The sequence below is a fragment of the Chelonia mydas genome, chromosome 1 (assembly GCF_015237465.2).
Source record: "Chelonia mydas isolate rCheMyd1 chromosome 1, rCheMyd1.pri.v2, whole genome shotgun sequence".
Taxonomy (NCBI): domain Eukaryota; kingdom Metazoa; phylum Chordata; order Testudines; family Cheloniidae; genus Chelonia; species Chelonia mydas.
The window spans coordinates 25,114,922-25,130,933 of record NC_057849.1 but is presented as its reverse complement, the minus strand read 5'-3'; the positions used below and the strand labels follow the sequence as shown (position 1 = coordinate 25,130,933).

Here is a 16,012-nt window from a genome sequence, read left to right as displayed (position 1 = left end):
AGGTATCTGTTCGAGACTAAAGCAAAGTTCTTTATTGATGTTAGGACTTAAATAATGTAAGATGCAGGGGGGAAATGTTAAACTAGCTGGAGTTCAGATAATGGAAAGGCTTTTGTATAAAAAAAACAGAGAACTTACAGAACTGCATAGATAACCTTAATAAAAGCAACATACCTAACAGCATGAATTTTTCAATGAGAAAATCATATTGTTCAAACCATAGATTTTTCAGTGGTCTGCATGTAGATAAGTTTTGTCTGCACAGTCTTGCAACACTATGTATTCCTTTAACATCTACATTTATATAGCAAGTATACAAAAAATAACTTGTGTAAATAGAAATATTATATATATATATCACATCCTCTACTTTTCAAGCTTTATCAGTCTATTTGGGGAAAAGGACACTTTGGAGTACAATAATTTCTAAAAATTATTATTGGAAAAAACCATTAAAATGAGAGCATATGTTTTATTTCTTTTCTCAACATTGTGCACAAACCAAGTAATCCCAAAACATAAAAGATATCATAACAGCACAGCCAACAAATGCTCTGCCATGGGGCTAATGTTACAACTTATGGCTTTTGTGGCTGATATAATTATTTGAAAACCAAAAAGGATAAAGCTTACCCAAGAAACTGCTTGATGTTTTCTGCTTTCATTTCAGCCACAAGTTTCTGTCTCACATTTTGATAGGCATCTGCTGAGCTAGTTGTTTTTTTAGTAGGTTTCATTAACCAGCCTGAAAAATATCATTAAAGTCTGATACTTACCAAGCCCTACAATGCTCAAGTATTTGTGAACATGCTTAACTTTAAACACAAGTAATCCCATTAAAGTCAATGGAACTATTCACATGCTTACATTTTAGCAGATCCCTAAGTGTTTGCTGGACTGTGGCCTAAAATATAAAAGGAATTACAAAGTAAAATGTTTATTGTTACTGGATCATGATGAAGTGACAGGTCACTCCTGTATTTATATGAGCACACATGATAAATATAGAATATCGTTTAACCAGATTCTTCTGTCAGCAGTTTTAGACCTGTAACTTGAATGGAGTACTACCAGTTCACAATGAGAGGAGAATCGGACCCATCATATTCACAGTGAACCTTTGCTGAACAGTGAGAGGGACTGACCCCTACCTGAATGAATTTGTTCAGGTATTTAACGTGAAGCATGTGCATGAGCATTTTCAGGATGAAAGCCTTGGATTCCACGACCTCCTGCCAGCCCCATAATAGTTATTAGGTGTTCAGGGGAGGAGGGGGAAAGTTAAAAGTATTTTCAAATACTGCATTGTCAAATACTGTCATTCCTTGCAAATGTTTGTGGTGTTGCTCCTCTGTAGCAGAAAACCCACATAAACATGGAAAATGACTTCAATGAAACTGACAATCCACAACAGTGATGTCAAGTGCACAATGGAAAACTGAAAGAGACTCTTTCTCACTAGCATCTTTCAGTAATAGTCATCTTAAATGTGTTCTGTAAAAAAGTTTCTTTTGAAAAAGGGCAGAAGTATTGGGTTGGTTTGTTTGTTTGAGATTGACCAGATCCTTTTAATGTTTAGCCTGATCAGTTTTAAGCATTTTAGGCCCTATATTGCAAGTGACTGTACAGTCAGACCTCTGTGCCCATGCAAAGACCCACTGGAGTAAATGGGGATCCCATAGGAGTGCAGCAACCCACCTGTGAGTTGTCAGTTGACAGTCCCTTATTTCAAAACCCAAAGGTTCAGAGTTACTCAGACCTTAAACTCTATGATGGCAGCAAATGGAAGCCGCATCCCCACCTTTTACAATAAAACAAGGAGGAAAAGCACAACCCTCTGTAATTTCCAAACTGTTTTTCTTGAATCAGATAATCAGACTCCTTGTTAAGAAGCTACCAGTTCACTCCGTCAATTTAGCAGTAAACATGGACACACACACATAAACCCTCACCCCAGTCATGCAGGTGGCTGGGAATGGAAGGAGAGGACAGCCTTTTTTTGAAACCCTCTAAGGAAGGTGAGTATTTTGGAAGTCGCTGACAAGCAGTAAAATCCCTCTGGTTGGGTGCTATTCTTAACCTTCACACACACACAGGGTAGGTTTCAGACAGTGTGTATGGTAACACCCATTGTTTCATGTTCTCTGTGTATATAAAATCTCCCCACTGTATTTTCCACTGCATGCATCCGATCAAGTGAGCTGTAGCTCACGAAAGCTTAAGCTTAAATAAATTGGTTAGTCTCTAAGGTGCCAGAAGTACCCCTTTTCTCTTTACACAGAGTAGGGAAGTTTAAAGTGCAGACCTGGTAAATGTTTGGGAGATGGAAATAATAAAGGGGACTGTATGGTGGAGGATGGTGTGTGGAAGTGGAGGTATGTCTATAGAATAGTACCCGGGGAGTTGGGTGTGGAGGGCTGAGTGCCTAGGAGTTATGTGCCTGTGGGGGAAAAGGGGTTGCATATATTTGAAGAGGGAGAGGAGGAGACTATGCACTGGGGTGGGGAAGGAGCAGTGGGAGGGATGGGGTGTGTGTGTATGTATGGGGAGGAGATGAGGGGGGGAGTGTGTGGGGGAGGAGGAGATGGGGAATGTGTGTGTGTTATGGGGAGGAGATGAGGGGGGTGTGTGTGTACGGGGAGGAGATGGGCTGTGTGTGTGTGTGACGCTGCGAGTGTGTGTGTGAACAGTCTGTAAATCCCCGGTTCAATCCCTGGCTGAGCTGTGGGGCGCCAGCTGGTCTCCGCGCGGGGCGCTCCATACTCACCTCCCAGGAAGCCCAGCAGGAAGAGGGCCAGCAGCAGGGCGCAGCCCAGCCCGGTGCGCAGGGCGCCCTGCCTCCCGCCCATGGCTCCAGCCCCCAGGCACAGCGCGGGGCCAGGGCCCCTCTCCGCCCCCGCCGGGTCTCCCTGCTCCCCGCGAGTGGCGCCCTGGCCGAGCGAAGCACGAGCCCACGTGTGATGTGTCACGCCGCGAGCCGCGGCCCGCTGGGCCCGTCCCCTTTGGCAGGGAGCGGAGCTTGCCAAGCGAGGCCGAGCGGCAGGGCAGCTGCTCCACCAAGGGAGGCGCCAGGAGGAAAATCTTGTGCTTGCGTTGCGGGCTGTTTCTGTTATAAGGCTTAGCAGCAGCGTCTTTTATCCGAGACCCTCAATCTGCTCCCCACCAGCGGGGACGTAATCACCCCCATTTTACAGGTGGGGAAACTGAGGCACAGCGAGATTTAAATGATGCCCAAGGTTAGGCTATTGTCAGTGGCAGCAGCAGGGATGCAACCTGGATTGCCTAAATCTCTGCCCCGGTCCCTTGTAAGACTTTGAGGCAAATTTTATCTCTGTAAGGACATTTTAAGATAAAACAAGTGTTTTTTTTTACACCCACAGACCAGAAAATAGTAGCAAGAAAATATCTATATCTAAAATGGACCCAGAGCAACACAAAGGAGAGCAGTTGTTCTGAAGGACAATTTGTGACAATTCTCTCCCCTGCTTTTATTTAAAAGTTACTCTTTCTATATTCATTTGCCATTTGTTATGGTAGAATGGGCTACAGTAGGAGATTAGATTGATGCGTTGGAAGGGAAGAAAAGGCTGGAGAAGCATGAAGGGCTGTTGCTGATTCTTTATTGTTATTTATTGTCAGGTTGATAACAGGCTCTGTGATGAATAGTTGGACCAACTCTAAGTACAACTGAGTTCCACTGTCTCTGGGATTATTTACAAAACTCATCCAATTAAGCTGACCCTGAAACCAAAAGTTGCAAAATTGTTGCCCATAATCAGCAGCCTTGTGTAGCTTCTGTGATTGGTTCCAAAGGCTCTTACAGGCAAATCTTGCAGTTCTTACTTAGCCAAATCTCCCATGGAACTTCTTCCCATGGATTTGTACTGCTAAGTACAACATGCTGGGACACAGGCCCAAGTGTAAGGGGACTGTTGCCCCCTTACTAACATTCAGTGGGGGTGTTTTAGTTGCTAGCTCCCAGTACTAAAAAGGGGGAAGGGTCGATGGGGAATCAGGACCCTGAGACTGACAGCCCCCAGGAACAATAGGGAGAGGCCAATGCTCCAGGTCAGCCTGAATGACAGGGTGGGCAGGCTAATCAGGGAGTCAGGAGGCCAGGGTGGTCCCATCCACCGTGTGAGCTGGAATTGCCTGGGTCAGACAGAGTGGGGCCAAGCTAAGGAGAAAGCAGGAGACTGCTGAGCTGGGGAGCAGAGCTGTGCCAGATCCAGAGGGGCCAGATCCTGTCCTGGGAGCAGAGCTGCAGCCCCAAAGCCAGAGGCACAGCCCAGACAGAGCAGACTTGCCCTGGGAGGAGAGCTGCAGCAACCAGAGCCAGAGGGGCCAGAAAAGCAGCCCAGGAAGCAGGTCAGTGCTTGGAGCAGAGTCACAGAAGCAGCCTGCAGAGCAGACCTGTCCTGGGAGCAGAGCTGCAGCAACCAGAGCCAGAGGGGCCAAAGAAGCAGCCAAGGGAGCTGGAGGCAGAGCAGCAGCAGTGCAGAGACAGAGTGGTGGAGCTGGGGCTGGAGCAGTCCGGAGCTGGGTGCGGTGAGCAGCTGGGGAGAGCGAGGGGGACCCTGGGCAGCGGGCCCAGCACAGGGAGACGCCTCAGCCAAGAGACTCTGCAGGCCAGGCTTGGATCGTAACCCCGACAGGGCGGGGGCGACACTGGGAAGAAGGGTCCTACCAGTTAGAGCCTGAGAGTGTGTGGTCACCACCAGAGTGAGTGTCCAACCCACAGCATCCCTGCAGCACAGCCAGGGCCTGAGAAGGAGGCCTGGGACTCACAAGGAACAGACTGTGAACTGCCCGGACATTCCAGAGACACTGTTTGTGATGTTCCCTGCCACAGAGCGGGTTGATGTGTTTCCTTTAACCTTTCCCATTATTCCTTATTCTTTTTAAAATTAATTGTTGATTAAATAACTTGCATTTGCTTTAACTTGTATATAATGGTCAGTGGGTCAGAGAAGTGCCCAGTGCAGAGAGAGTACCCCGGAGTGGGGACACCCTAGCCCCTGTCCTAGGTGACCACAGCAGGGTTGGGGGTCGAGCCCTCCAGGAATCCTGGGCCCAGCCTTGTTGGGGTTACGAGGACTCTCCAGACAGGAGAGTGGAAGGGGAGTCCTCAAGGGAAGGGAGGCCACCGGGTAAAGGAAGTGGGAGTGAGGAATCAGATCCTTTCGCTAGCCCACTTCACCGGGGTAGTGCAGAAGCCAGGAAAGTTCCCTACAAGAGCGGGACTATTCCCCCGCTTACACAAGGATTCAGACATCTTATCTAAGATAAGTGGAAAGTTGCTAGTCAATTGCACATTTTTCTTTTAAAGCCTATTAGTACCCTGATCCTGAAGGTGGACTCTTACTTCCATGCAGAGCCTCACTGAAGTCAAGGGGCACAAAGACCTGTCCACACTGGATCCAATTATAAGATCAGATTATAGGTTAAGGTTGAAGGTGTGAAAGCTTCCTGGGGACCCCTGGACATGACCTCAGCTCTCCTTTCACCACCACACAGAAAGGATGAGCCCAGCAAGGAACGCTAAAAGAAATGACTGTGCTCTGCATAAAACTCCTTCCTCAAACACAGGCAGCTGAGCTGAAGCCATTCAAAAACAGGTGGAAGATCTGGTTAATGTTTAGATCACTTCCTAGGGACTTGGCAGTGGCTTTTCAGAACAGACACTGATAACACAATTATATCACTTGGGGATTCTGCTCTCACTCACATCTATGGCTTTAGCACCTTAGTCAGATTGTGCCTGGTTTTCTTGGACAAGTGAGAAGCATGTCCAGTTTTGTGATTACTATTATTGTTTTTAACCACTTGATGACAGCTTGCAAAGCTCTCACTAGAATTCGGAACAGAGAAACCTTCCACTCCAGTAGCTCATTTGAGATGCCAGATGGAATTCCACCTACAGAAATGACAGCTGGGAGCACATGGTGTATTATTAGCGTTTATTTAGCACCGCAGGTGCATGTGTGGCATTTAACAGACAGCAAACTGACAGATTTCTGCTTTTAGGCATTAACAGATGAAGTTAGACATAATAGTGCATGTGATGATGAACAGGGGAGTGGGAGAGGAGGATGAGAATGAGACTAGCACCAGTTAGAAAGTATGATGTGATTTTATTGCTATGTATGGGTCCATTCAGTGTCACAACCAGTACTAGGGGTCAACAGTGGGGACTAAACCTAGGACCTTCAAGTGTAAAAGTAGTTCTACCACTTCAGCTACAGCCTTAATTCCTCTAGCTGAGAGCTATAGTAGACTCTTATCTGTGGACCAGCCACTAGAAGGCCACATGCACTTTAGCCATTTATTAGTGTAATATGTTAAAATATTGTCCTGTGTCTAGAATAAAAGGGTGGGGTGGAGGTCTGTATAAGGAGTCACACACCAAGCACGTATCTTTCTTCTTCCCAGTGGATCATTCTAGAACACCTTCATGTATACACACACACACACACAAATTGTTTATGAATGCCACTGAGGAACCTTGTGTTGAAACAACAGCATTAAGTCGTTATCCCATTTACCTGCCTCGTGGGAAAACAACAGAAACAACATATACAGGCCTCAGGAAAACCCATTCTCCGAGGGACAAAGAGAAATTTTAGCTTGGTGATGATTTAGCATCTGATGAAGTGAGCTGTAGCTCACGAAAGCTTATGCTCAAATAAATTGGTTAGTCTCTAAGGTGCCACAAGTACTCCTTTTCTTTTTGCGAATACAGACTAACATGGCTGCTACTCTGAAGCTTGGTGAGAGGGGCTGGAGATGCTTCTGACTATTTCTCTGGAAGGGAGGAGGGAGAACAGCCACCAAAAAACCATCATTTCTTTAACCAGGCAGGAGCAGAGCAGTTGGAGCTGCAACATTTTTTTCCCAAGGCGGGGGGAATAGGTCGAGCTTTCCCTGCTCCTAAACTGGGGAGAAGGTGCTCCTCCCTTGTTCTGTCCCTCCCTGTCACACGGCTCCTCTCTCTCAGTCCGTCTCTTTCTCATTCTTTCCCCTCATTTTTCTCCCTCTCCTATTTTCTCTCCTACAAATATGCTGCTCCCTTCTCAGAAACAGAGTTTCTCTTCAGCTGTATGTTGGAGGCCTGTGTCATTTTATTGATCTCGTGCATGGTTGTGTTCCCTGTCTGCTTTAAGACGGTGCATATGCAAGATGAATAGTCTTCTGGGGAGACAGGAGTTCTTGGTGACACTTGACAGCATCCCATCTCTTGATCATATTTTGTAAATTAATCCATTCAGTAAACACTGTTGTTTTTCTAAGTCACCACCACATTTTTTAATACTATTGCTCAAAACAAAGGAAGCACTGAACAATGTTAGTTAAAGTTTCCTCATAACTGGTTAAATTTATACTTGGCTTCCTTCTGCCTTTTGGCAGGTGCTTTTAAAAACACTAACTACAATTAAAATAATCTGCTGGTAACTGTGGGTGTACAAATCAATGCCTTGATTAACAAGCTTGGTGAGTTTGTCTTTGGGGATTTTGAGAAGAGCAAATGTGCAATACTCAGCATCATAACATCTAAATTCCTTTGTGGATCCTGGCCATAGGTAACTTTTCTATTCAGAGTTTTAGAGCCCTTTTAATGATTAAGAAATTGGTTTAATTCGTGATTTAACTCAGCTGCCCATCTTTGTTAATCTGAGATGATGAATTTCTGCACTTTGACAACCAAAACTGTTACTCTGGTAAATAGAGCCTGACAATGTCTGAGAGTGAAATTCCTCAGTGCAGAAGCCCAACAAAAGGCCTTTAGGTTGTTTAAGTGAAAGGTAATTAGTACATAAGACTTGCACTGGACCCCTGTACCACAGTGAATTTCACCCTTGGGCCTACATTCTGCAAATGGATCCATGTGGATGCATTCCTGTGTCCACACAGATCCCTTTTCAGGAAGCATCCCTTAGTAAACTGCCAGGAAAATCCATTTAAGCAGGGCTCCCCACCTGGGTAATAAATCTCCTTGTTTGGCTTTCAGTTTTTATAATCAAGGGACCATAAATGTTACTGCTGATGTAAAGAAACTCACAAATATTAACAGACAAGTTTTGGTAAGTGTATGCTAATTATTTGCACCCCAGGCATAGCCTAACTAGATGGCTCCATTAACTGGTACAAGTCAAACATTAAGCCTTGCCACACTTTCTCTTGGTTTATAAATGTCAAATGTTACCCTCATTCTTTCCCTTTAGACAGTAGTGTTGGAAAAGGAGGCACACAACAGAAAGTTACTCAGTGCACTGACCACTCATTCCTCTACTTTCCTGGTTGCTCCTAAGCAGACATCACCACCACAGCAGCATGTGTAAAGGAGCTGCCAAACAAAGGGTGATTAAGACAGCTAAGCACAAGCTGGCTGTGAAGGGAAGAGGAGCCATGGCTCTGCCCTTATGTCCAATAATGCCACTGCTCACACTAGTCTGGAGCTATCACTTATGGAAAGCAAGGACTGTGCTGTTGTTGTCTGGACTTTGTACAGTGATGCAAGCAAGAGGCAGGTTAGAGAAGGGGGACAGCTCTTTGTATACTTCCTCCCCATATTTCCCTGGGAATCTTTGCAGGACTGGCCATAATCTGACCCTTTACTTTAAAAAAAAATTATTCAAGAACATCAGACTGATTAAGGAGTAAGTGTCATTTTCTGGTGCTAGCACTGCTGAGAGCATTATAGAGAGCGGGGTGGGGGGGAGGGGGGAAACCCAGAACAGAGAAAAAGAATGCTCAATAAATCAAAGCTTTAGATAAAAATCAGATGCAGAAAAATCTGAAAACCAACTGGATGATGTAATGTGCCAGACCACTTCCATTATTTTTTTTTAGCTGCAGTATCTGAGGGACTGATTTATGAGGAAAGAGTAAGAGCTAAATATGCACAGCTGGGCCAGATGATGACTATAGGGCAGTAATGGGCAACCTGCGGCCCGTCAGGATAATCCGCTGGCGGGCCGCGAGACAGTTTGTTTACATTGACCATCCGCAGGCACGGCCACGCATAGCTCCCAGTGGCTGCCGATCGCTGTTCCTGGCCAATGGGAGCTGTGGGAGGCAGCGGCCAGCACGTTTGTCACAACAAACTGTCTCGCAACCTGCCAGTGGATTACCCTGACAGGCCGCAGGTTGCCCACCACTGCTATAGGGGATAATAACCATGTAACTGAAGGGTGCAAACATGAAGGAAGGAGAGGAATAGTTTATGGTGCAACAAAAAGTTTGGGGGGTGGGGGATGTCATCATGACAGTGAGAACCACGAGAACATGGAGGAATCTTCCAAGAAAACTGCTGGAAGCCTCATTTCTTGGGTCATTTAAAATTGGCAGGACAAAGCACAAGGAACTACATAATTGGGAAAAATCCAAGAGGCAGGGGATTGGAGAGGTGACCTAACTTTGAAAGTCTTTTCTCTCTCTGATTTGAGTTGGCTTGTGTGCTCAGTAGAGCAGCCACAGCTGATCATAGAGTAAACTGCATGCCAGACTCGTACATGTTTAAATTTGTACTTTGTCCCACTTTTTTTTTTCTCTACAAATTTTACAGATGGCAGGTGTACTGTACTTATAGCAAAACTTGAAAGGAGAGTCTAAGGAAGACAGTAATAGTTTGGCTCTTTCAAAGTCATCAGTGTCTCCTTTGCTTCTAATTGCTTGTGCATTAGAAATACCTTGAAAACAGACAAACAAATAAATTTAGTTAGGAATACCTTTGGCACAAATAAATAGATCTTCATCCTCAGGCGGAAAGCCTATTTGTGCGAGGCCATTTCACGGCTGACATTTATTGTTCCCATCCACCTTTTTATTAATAGTGACCGAGAGGTTTCTTGTTGTTTTTAAATGGCTTCAAGATGCTAAGAGAAAAGTAACATAGACGAGTCACCTGAGCTCTCAGCCCAGAACTCTCCATGATTGCTACCTTTCCCCCATGCCATCTGTGACACCATTTTAAGGAGATATTCCCATCTCATTGTGTGACTCCTTGTGCAATGGGGGAGTTGCAAGGGCATCACCCAGAGTATATTTATGCAACCTTGTAGAAAATACTAGAAAGTTAACTAATATGTTAGAAAGTGTTGGAAATAAGGGTGACTGTTCTGTTTTACTGATAAAAGTACTACAAGATAATCATCAAAACAATCAGGCTAATATATTAGATTAATTACATTGCACAACTGTGAAACTACAAAAATTGTGATTTCTGCAATTTAACATGTTAAGTGGAAAGGAAATCAGGGGTTTTCTGTGTGCGTGTGGGGGGGCGTTGTTTTTAAATATGAGGTGGCTATTTGAAATGAACGTCTTTTAATTTAGTATCTCACTTGAACAATGATCTCAACTCCACTCTCTCCTAATAGAGTTTCAGAAGGATCATACCTTAATGTTGTTAAATGTAATGGAAGTGAGAGAGGGAGACTGACCGGACTGGACTGTTTGCAAAGAACAAGGTTTTTAAATAATCCTCCTCCTGTCTGTAAATGCTCTGTTTTTGAGGGCTCCACAGCTGTCAACTCCAGTCTTTCCCTTCTGAGTATGTTGCTGATATGTTTAAGCGAGGTCCTTCAGCGTCCCTGCTGCAGCCTGCACAGTGAAGGCTGCAATGGAGATCTGCCTCTTTACTTCTTCCCAGGCTTTGCGCTGATCTGCTTTGTTTCCAATATCAAACATGGCATCGTAGATCCCTGGAAATGACTCTCCAGCGTACTTGTTGTGGCTGCTCGGAGCAAAAATAATGTGTCTGTGGGGAAAGAGAAAAAAATACTGCACATTATGACAATAGAACAAATGTTTATTTTCTGAATAAATCCTCATCCAATGAATATATCAGCTGTCAAAGCGAATCCTTAGTATTAGGAATGCACATAAATACGGTTCTTTTAGCAATGACACTATACTATATGAAGCAAAAAACCAAAAAACTAAAATTCCCATTTCTCCCCCAGATATCTTCTAAGCACACCTATGAACATGCTAAATTAGTCCATGTGAATGCCAGTGTCCTGGAGGAGTGGCGACATGGATTATAAATGTTTTTTTCTTTCCCAATGTTTTTGATTAAAGGAAAAAAACAACCAACCACGGTTTCTGGCCCTGAAGAGTACTTTGAGTTAGGAAGGCTGACGCTTAAAGCGTCAGTAAACTGGCCTTGACAGAGATTTATTCAGGAGTTGTTAAAAGTACAAGGATTGTCAATATTAATGTCGTTTTCTCTTGTTAGGCTGCTTTTTTCAGGAAAGGTGAATGTTCTGCACTATGCTGGAGTGAGAGAAGGATACAGAAGGCTCAACTAGTTCTGCCCACAAAACAAGATTCAATGGTTTGGTTAAAATGTTAGAGACCAGCAAATCTATTTTCCTACTACTGCAGTGATGGTCTTTCACTATATTTTGTACCACTATGATCAGTCTAAGGTTAACTGTTCCATGTGTTAGGGCACCCTTTTTTTTTTTTTTTTTTTTTAGGAGAATGTTAGCGCTTGATTCCACATTGCTTTGAGGTTTTGGATTGGACTTTAATGGGAACAGGATCAAATGCTCATGACCTGATCCAAAGCCCACTGAAATCAGTGAAAATACTCCTGTTGACTTTAATGGCCTTTGGATCAGGCCCTTATACAATATCACTGAATTTTATCCTAATATTCAGACTAATTTTTCCCTTTCTTTTTCTTACCCTATTATTCTTAGTTATGCCCCCTTTTCCCGTGCTAAATAATACTTTTCCATTCTTGTTCACACTCTGCAGATACCTGTAAATCATAAATGGTTGACATTTCTTAGAGTTATTAGGCAAAAAACAAGTAAAGTTTGTTTTAGATAACGTTTTCCTACCTGTAGAATGGCCTGCCAGGTAAACCAAGAGGATCAATAAAAGCCCTTTCTAAAAACATAAGCTGATCATTCGACGATCTTACAGCGATTGGGCTGAAAAGAAAGCAACAGAGGACTATCTTAGCCTCAGAGTACTTTGAACATGTGCATCCTGTACTAAAACTTTCACAGCTTCAGATTTACAATATATATCTAAACACAGCTTGTAGAATTTAATGAGTGTAACACCTGTGAATCCAATCACAGAAGTCAACGGACCTATATCAATCTACCCTGAGGGTCTGGCACATAATGTGAAGGTTCTGTAAGGCTGTTCTTAGGTGCTAAGGAATGTGCTGTAAGAAGGAATGGATAATTAAATACTTTCTCCCAAGCTGCCCCTTATATCTGAAACTCTCTCCCAGTGTCATGTTCAAGACAACCACTCCCTCGCCATACAATTCTTTTTTAATACTCATTTCTTCCATGAAGCCTGTCAAATTCAGCAACTTCAGTAAAAATGTAGGTATTTTTATATGTAAAAAACCTCTCCATTTTTTAAAAAAGGAACTTTGCAATGTTAGAATAATTTTTGGGCTGGTCCTTGAATTGTGTTGCCTGAATTGTTCTGTGTGCTTGTTTAAATGTAAGTTTCTAGGAGCAGAGATTGTGTGTACCTGTGTGTTTTGTACAGCACCAAGCACTCTACTGATGCTTGACAAATAATAAATAATGTTTTACCAATGGGACTGGAAACCCGTGTACAGTGTGACATACTGCTGAGCTTTGCAGCAGAATCACTAGGGCAAAATCTCAGCTACATTAGTGTAAATCTGGAGTAACTCCACCGTCATCAGTTCCAAATTCACACCAGTATAAACAAAAGCAGAATTTGGTCACTGCTTAAGTTCAACTAAAATTCTGTTAATGTAATTGCTCTTGAACTGAGGTATCCCATTTGATATTGTGTTGCAACATTCAACAACACATAGAAAACTATTTGCCATATGGAATGATTCAGGTTAAAAAAAAGACACCAAGCGTTTTTTTTAAAAATGCTGAAACAAAGTTTAGGTAGAGTTCATTGGTTTGTACTGATGTATTTCAGTGATTCAGAAAAAAAACAAAAACCAACCAACCAGCTAAACAAAAACAATCCAGCCATTTACAAAGGGTGAATCTTAAAGTGTAAGCCTTATAACTGATAACTAACAGAAATTCATGTTTCTAGAGTTAGGGAGAGGTGCTGCAAAAATCAAAATAAGAAAGAAAGGAGAGAACTAAGAAAGCCACAACATTTTTATGTGCAAATGGGATGTAAAAGAAACAGCTGACCAATTACACCCAGCTTTAATATTGGGCCCAGATCCTCAGCGGGCATACATCAGCATGCTGCGTTGAAATCAGCAGCCTTTTAGAGTTAGTATCTTGCATCTTTAGCCCTGTGAGCAGTCCTGGTACTAAAGAGATGATCATCACACAAATTTGTATAAATAAGTCAAATGCTGTAATTTATTTAAATTCAGAACAGCCACCATTAAAAGACCAACAACTATCTATTCTTGATCTGCTTCTCATTTGCAGTAAGGCCCCATTTCACCACCCTGGCTGTGGGTCAGAAAATGAGACCATGAGTGGCAGAAAGGGACATTAATGTAAACGAGAATCTGGCACTATAAGTATAACAGAAGACTGAATAAACATTTGTGCTTTAACGGTGACCCGATTATTATAACCCTTAAAGGGACACAATTGGTACAATCCTCAGGCCCATTAGTGGGCACTTGTTAATGAGATAGTTTATATAAGTGCTCACAGCATGAGTGAAGGCTGCCCCATTAGGCCTGACGAATTAAACTATTTGTTTGGATGGCTAAGGAACCGTAGAACTTACTTATTGATGTCTACTTGCTGCAGTCTCCTGTGAAAGTCAATGGCAGCGTCTGTAAAATTCTTTGCAGCAGAAAAGAGAGAGTCTGCAGAGATGGGGAAGGAAGAGCTTAACCTTGAGTTCTGTTTAGCTTTTGGCAATGAACCAACATGATCATGTTAATTCTCATAGCACAAAGGGCAAACTGAAGTGTGTGTGTGTGTACAGTTCAGACACTCAAACAGCAAAAATGTCCTCACTATCACATGATTGCACATGCCCGCTGAGAGCTGACAGAGCTCGCATGAAGATGTGGGAGAGGTTTTGTTTTTGTGTTGGGTTGTCTGAAGAATTATTTACCAAAATAAATAAGGCCTAGTCCACACACGGATTTTGTACCAGTATAACTATACCAGAACCAGTCCAAGTGAGAACACAGTTATAAAGCTGCCTTATAGCGTATTTCCCTTCTTGTACAGGTGAGTCATTTTGGCACTACAAATGTATTCCTTGCATTTTATCAGCAAGAGTTTAATTGGTGCAAAGCACTGCAGTCGCTCCTATTACCTGCACTAATTTGGCTTTATGGGCTGCATTGCAGCTTTAGTAGTGTATATTTGTATCTCCAAACATTGCAACCAGGAGGGGCACTGGGGTATGGAAACTGCCTGCCCAGGTGGTGACTCCTTTTCCATCCCACAGCAATGGCAATCTATGAGTCTGCAGGGTGAAATCCTGGCTCCACTGAAGATAGGCAAAGGGCAATGCAGGGCAGGATTTAAGATTCCTTGGGCATGGTGCTTAGTTTAAGCAGGAGACGGCTGCTGGCAGTGGGGTTTTTTTCCTGTGAGGGACCCTCAGTATTTCCAACCCCAAGAGTTCAAAAATCTTGAGTCAGCCCCCACAATCATGAGATTTTAAAATCAATCATGAGGGTTGGGTTTTTTTGAGCAATCAATCTTGTAATCACTTTGTTTTCTGGTGTTCGAGTTTTTAGGAGTAGCTTTTTCAAGATTTCTCAGCAACCATCAGGGCTAGAGACTTACTTTTTGTTTCAAATGAAAGTTGAGATTTCCCCCATTGTCATGTGATGACAGCAAATGGAGCTTTGAGAAAAACACCAAATATAATGAGACCCGTGATAAAAACCACAAGAGTTGGCAACTCAACTTTGTAATTCATTCCCCCTGATTTGTTGAGATTAGCGTACAATTGTTGACCTTCAGGGCCACAGTGCAAAGCCCATTTATTTCTCTGGACGTCTGGCTACGGGTAGTGACCTGGAGAGAATGGGGGTTTGTTTATTCATTTGCTCTGATTGTATGGTTGCATTTTGTAATGGGGGCTGGGCCTTTTGTATTATTAGAGGTTTATTTTAACTGATATTCAAAAGGGTCTAGTGCAATTAGGCACGTGGTTGCTTTTTAAAAAAATCAAAATAAAATCATTATTTTAATTAGATTGTAATCTTCTTGGGGGCAGGGACTAGTTTTGTTCTGTTTGTGCAGCACCTAGCACAATGGTTCATGACTGGGGATCCTACATGCTATCACGATACAGATAATAATAATAAGAGGAAGGGTCTGGTGGAGGGCGGTACATACCAAACGACACACTGTACGTCATCAGTTCCATTTGATGATTCTTTGACAAATTATAGATGACTTGAGCATAGTTCCTTAAAGCCTCTGCGTAATCTCTGCAGTCAAAGGGAAGGACCACGGAGTCGGCCAGTTCAAATACCAGCCCACCTCGTACCTGTGCCACTGTCAGGTGATTCTTAAAAGTCGGATCATAAAATCTCTCCACAATCTCATAGGTCTCATAGACACTGTGGTAAACTGGGTAGCCACTGTATTTTTCCACTCTCTGAAAAAAAAAAAAAAAAGAATGAAAAAATGTGTTACTTATAATGCTGGTTTGGACAGCTCGACTATGCTGCAAAACATTCCCTTTTGTGTGCCTGGGTCACAGCAATCCTCTTTGTTCATATTTTCAATACTCCTCTTCATAGGGGAAGACCTTGCTTAACAGACTGTGACTTGTTATCTTATTGTAATTGCGCATGTCTCTCAATGTGGACACAGAAAGAATCAAAGCCGTCATGATTGTAAAAAAAATCACTTCAGCATTCAAAGCTTTCTTAGAGCAACTGGCCATAAACAATTCTGTGTCATTACCCTGTCATTTACTTTGAACTAAATGCCTTTATGTTTCCGTTGGTTCATGCCAAGTTCACAGTTATTATTATCACTATGTATGAATTATTGCGGTAACATCCAGGCACCCCAGTCCTGGAGCAGGATCCCAT

The 16,012-nt window shown here is 43.1% G+C and overlaps 2 protein-coding genes across 2 annotated transcripts in view; both read right to left on the bottom strand.

Moving 5' to 3' along the window:
• LOC102933727 (N-acetylated-alpha-linked acidic dipeptidase 2) overlaps positions 1–3,003 on the bottom strand; it is a 46,915-nt gene extending 43,912 nt beyond the window's left edge. The window contains exons 1-2 of the mRNA XM_007063124.4: positions 2,768–3,003; positions 634–745 (exon numbers count right to left, since the gene is read on the bottom strand). Of these exons, the coding sequence (XP_007063186.2) occupies positions 634–745; positions 2,768–2,849 (194 nt within the window). The 5' untranslated portion in view covers positions 2,850–3,003. The remainder of the gene's footprint in view (positions 1–633; positions 746–2,767) is intronic.
• A 2,942-nt stretch (positions 3,004–5,945) lies between these two features.
• LOC102934118 (putative N-acetylated-alpha-linked acidic dipeptidase) overlaps positions 5,946–16,012 on the bottom strand; it is a 51,602-nt gene continuing 41,535 nt past the window's right edge. Inside the window, exons 16-19 of the mRNA XM_037889548.2 lie at positions 15,306–15,570; positions 13,726–13,807; positions 11,853–11,945; positions 5,946–10,759 (exon numbers count right to left, since the gene is read on the bottom strand). Of these exons, the coding sequence (XP_037745476.1) occupies positions 10,570–10,759; positions 11,853–11,945; positions 13,726–13,807; positions 15,306–15,570 (630 nt within the window). The 3' untranslated portion in view covers positions 5,946–10,569. The remainder of the gene's footprint in view (positions 10,760–11,852; positions 11,946–13,725; positions 13,808–15,305; positions 15,571–16,012) is intronic.